This window comes from Nicotiana attenuata, unplaced genomic scaffold (assembly GCF_001879085.1).
Source record: "Nicotiana attenuata strain UT unplaced genomic scaffold, NIATTr2, whole genome shotgun sequence".
Lineage (NCBI taxonomy): Eukaryota > Viridiplantae > Streptophyta > Magnoliopsida > Solanales > Solanaceae > Nicotiana > Nicotiana attenuata.
Genome location: NW_017676205.1, coordinates 12352 through 15052, shown reverse-complemented (window position 1 = coordinate 15052; position 2701 = coordinate 12352). Strand labels below are relative to the sequence as shown.

The 2701-nt window shown below is 39.6% G+C and overlaps 1 protein-coding gene across 1 annotated transcript; it reads right to left on the bottom strand.

Annotated features, from left to right (window-relative positions):
- Positions 1–1130: 1130 nt before the first annotated feature.
- On the bottom strand, positions 1131–2363 carry LOC109220841. The gene has a single exon (XM_019385306.1). The coding sequence runs from the start codon at positions 2361–2363 to the stop codon at positions 1131–1133; it is 1233 nt and encodes a 410-aa protein (XP_019240851.1).
- Positions 2364–2701: the final 338 nt, after the last annotated feature.

Sequence of the window (2701 nt, the reverse complement as noted above, 5' to 3'; positions counted from 1 at the left end):
TAAGAACTTTGAGGTCCAGCTTCTGATTCTATCTACAATCTTCTCAACTAATGGCATGCACTGATGGATATTGAGCTTCCTTGTGGATAGAGGAGCTCCAAGGTACTTGAATGGAAGAGTACCTAGAGTCAAATACAGTTCAGCTATCATTTTTTCTTTGAACTCCAAAGGCACCCCTGCTATGTATAAGGAAATCTTATCCAGGTTCGCTTTGAGCCCAGAAACAACAAAGAAGTGTTCAAATGCTTCTATCATTAGCTTCATGGAAGTGTCATCTGCCCTACAACACATCAGTAGATCATCAGCAAAGCAAATGTGAAGAACTTGTAGCCTTGAACACTTAGGGTGGAAGTTGAAGTTAGAATTTTAGATGAGTGTCTTTAAAGATCTATTCAAGTATTCCATTGCCAGCACAAACAAGTATGGAGACATGGGGTCTCCCTGCCTTAACCCTTTTTTTGCTTCAATTCTGTGAGTTAAGCCACCATTAAGCAATAATGTGTAACTAACAGTTGTTACACATTCCATGATTAGAGTTACCAGTCTATAGGGGATCCCAAACTCTAGTAATACTGCGTTTAGGAAGCTCCATTCTACTGAGTCATATGCTTTCTTATATCAACCTTGATCATGCATCTGGGGGAGACTGCTTTCTGAGTGTATCCCTTGATCAACTCATGTGCCATTATAACATTGTCAAGAATGTTCCTGCCTTCAATGAATGAAGATAGTGAAGGCCCTACCAACAGGTCAACAACTAATTTAAGTCTAGTTGTTAGAACCTTGTCAATGATTTTATAAAGAGTATAGCATCAGGCTATAGGCCTAAAACATAAGTGGGATTTTGAACCTTAGGAATCAATGTGACTGCTGTGCAGTTGATTTCTTTCAACAGTTTACCAGTCTCAAAGAACTTCAGCACTGCTTCTGTGACTTCCTTTCCAATAATTGGCCAGAATTCTCTAAAAAACTCAGTAGGATATCCATCTATGCCAGGTGCCTTGTCACTAGGGAGGTTTTGCATAATATGAGCTATTTCCTCAGATGTTACAGGCTTTAAGAGCTGTTGTTGCTGGTTCATGGTTAGGCGTGGTCCATTCCTGATTATACTAATATCAATACCTCGTAATTCAGTGGCTGTTGTACCCAGTAGGTGCTAAAAAACTGAGTGAACTCCAGTTGTATATGTTTAGGCTATGATATTTTGATATGTTGGTCATTGTAGATGCAGGTAACTTTGTTCCTTGCTTGTCTGGCTCCATGTAAGCATGGAAATATTTGGAATTGCAGTCACCTAGCTTGATCCATGTGGCCCTTGATTTCTGTCTCAATATTTGTTCCTGTACTGCTTCCCATTTCTCTATAAGCCACAGTGTCCTTCTTTCCTCTTCAATCAGTGAGTTATTAAAGTGGTCTTCATTAAGCTTGCCCTGTACCTCCTTGAGTGTTTCCCTCAGTTGAAATAGTTTCTTATCAACTGAAGAGTGTTCCTGTTGGAGGCTTCTAGTCTGCATCTCCACTAGCTTTAACTTCCTCCATATTGAGTACATTGTGTAACCTTGGATCTGTTGACCCCATGTATTCTGCACGACCTCCTTATATTCTTGTAGCTTCATCACTGTATACAGGAGTCTAAAAGGTTTTTTCACTTTTACCCTGTTAACTTCTGTGGTTATCATGATAGATGAATGACCTAAGCAGCCTGACAGCATGTAGATAGCTTCCACACCATTATATTGTTGAAACCAGTCAGCATTCCCAAATGCCCAGTCTATATGGCTATATATTCTGATGTCTGCATCCCTCTTGTTACTCCATGAGAATTTGCAGCCTCTCTTAGTGATTTGCCGCACCCCAAAGTCATCAATACAACTTTGAAAGTCAGTTGTCTCTGCTTGATGAACAGGGATCCCATTCAGTCTATCGTCCACATGTAGCACACTATTGAAATCACCTATTATAAGCCAAGGTCCATTAGTCTGTATGTTCCTCAGACTTCTCCATAGTGAGGCTCTATCATGAATAGTGTGCAATCCATATACAAAAGTTATATAACTGGAAAATGATGAATTATTATCAGTGACACAACAGTGTATCATCTGATCAGAACAATCCAATACTATGACTTTAACATTTGCCACTTTCCATCCTATCCAGATTCTTCCATTTGGTGCATAGGTATAGTTGTCTGTGAATTTCCAATCTACACCAACCTTCCTCTGAATTTCTTTAGCACTTTGTTGTTTAACTCTTGTCTCTAGGCAAGCTATTAAATCTACTTTATTCAGCAACAAGAACTTTTTGAATTCTCGTTGCTTGTAGGACTTATTCAGTCCTCTTATATTCCAAGAGACAATGATCATGGAGGGTTCTGATGAATAGGACTGTTTCCCTCAGCTGCATTTTGAGCTTCACCACTACTAGAAGATGCTGCTTGTTGACTATTGTTTGGTGGTCTTTCCAGGATTGTCAAGGGTGCAAATGTATTCCTTCTAGCTAGCTCCTCATAGTTTATATCTCTATGGGTCTTCTTGCCAGCTGATCCTTGAATAACCACAGCTTGCTTTCCTCGATTAGTCACTTTTACCTCTACTATTGGTTCGTGTTGTTCAGCATCGTCCTGTGGCAAAACATCCTTTCCATTATTTCCTTTGTCATTTGGCTTTGGCTTCCATTCCATTCTTTTCTTCTTCTTCCTTTT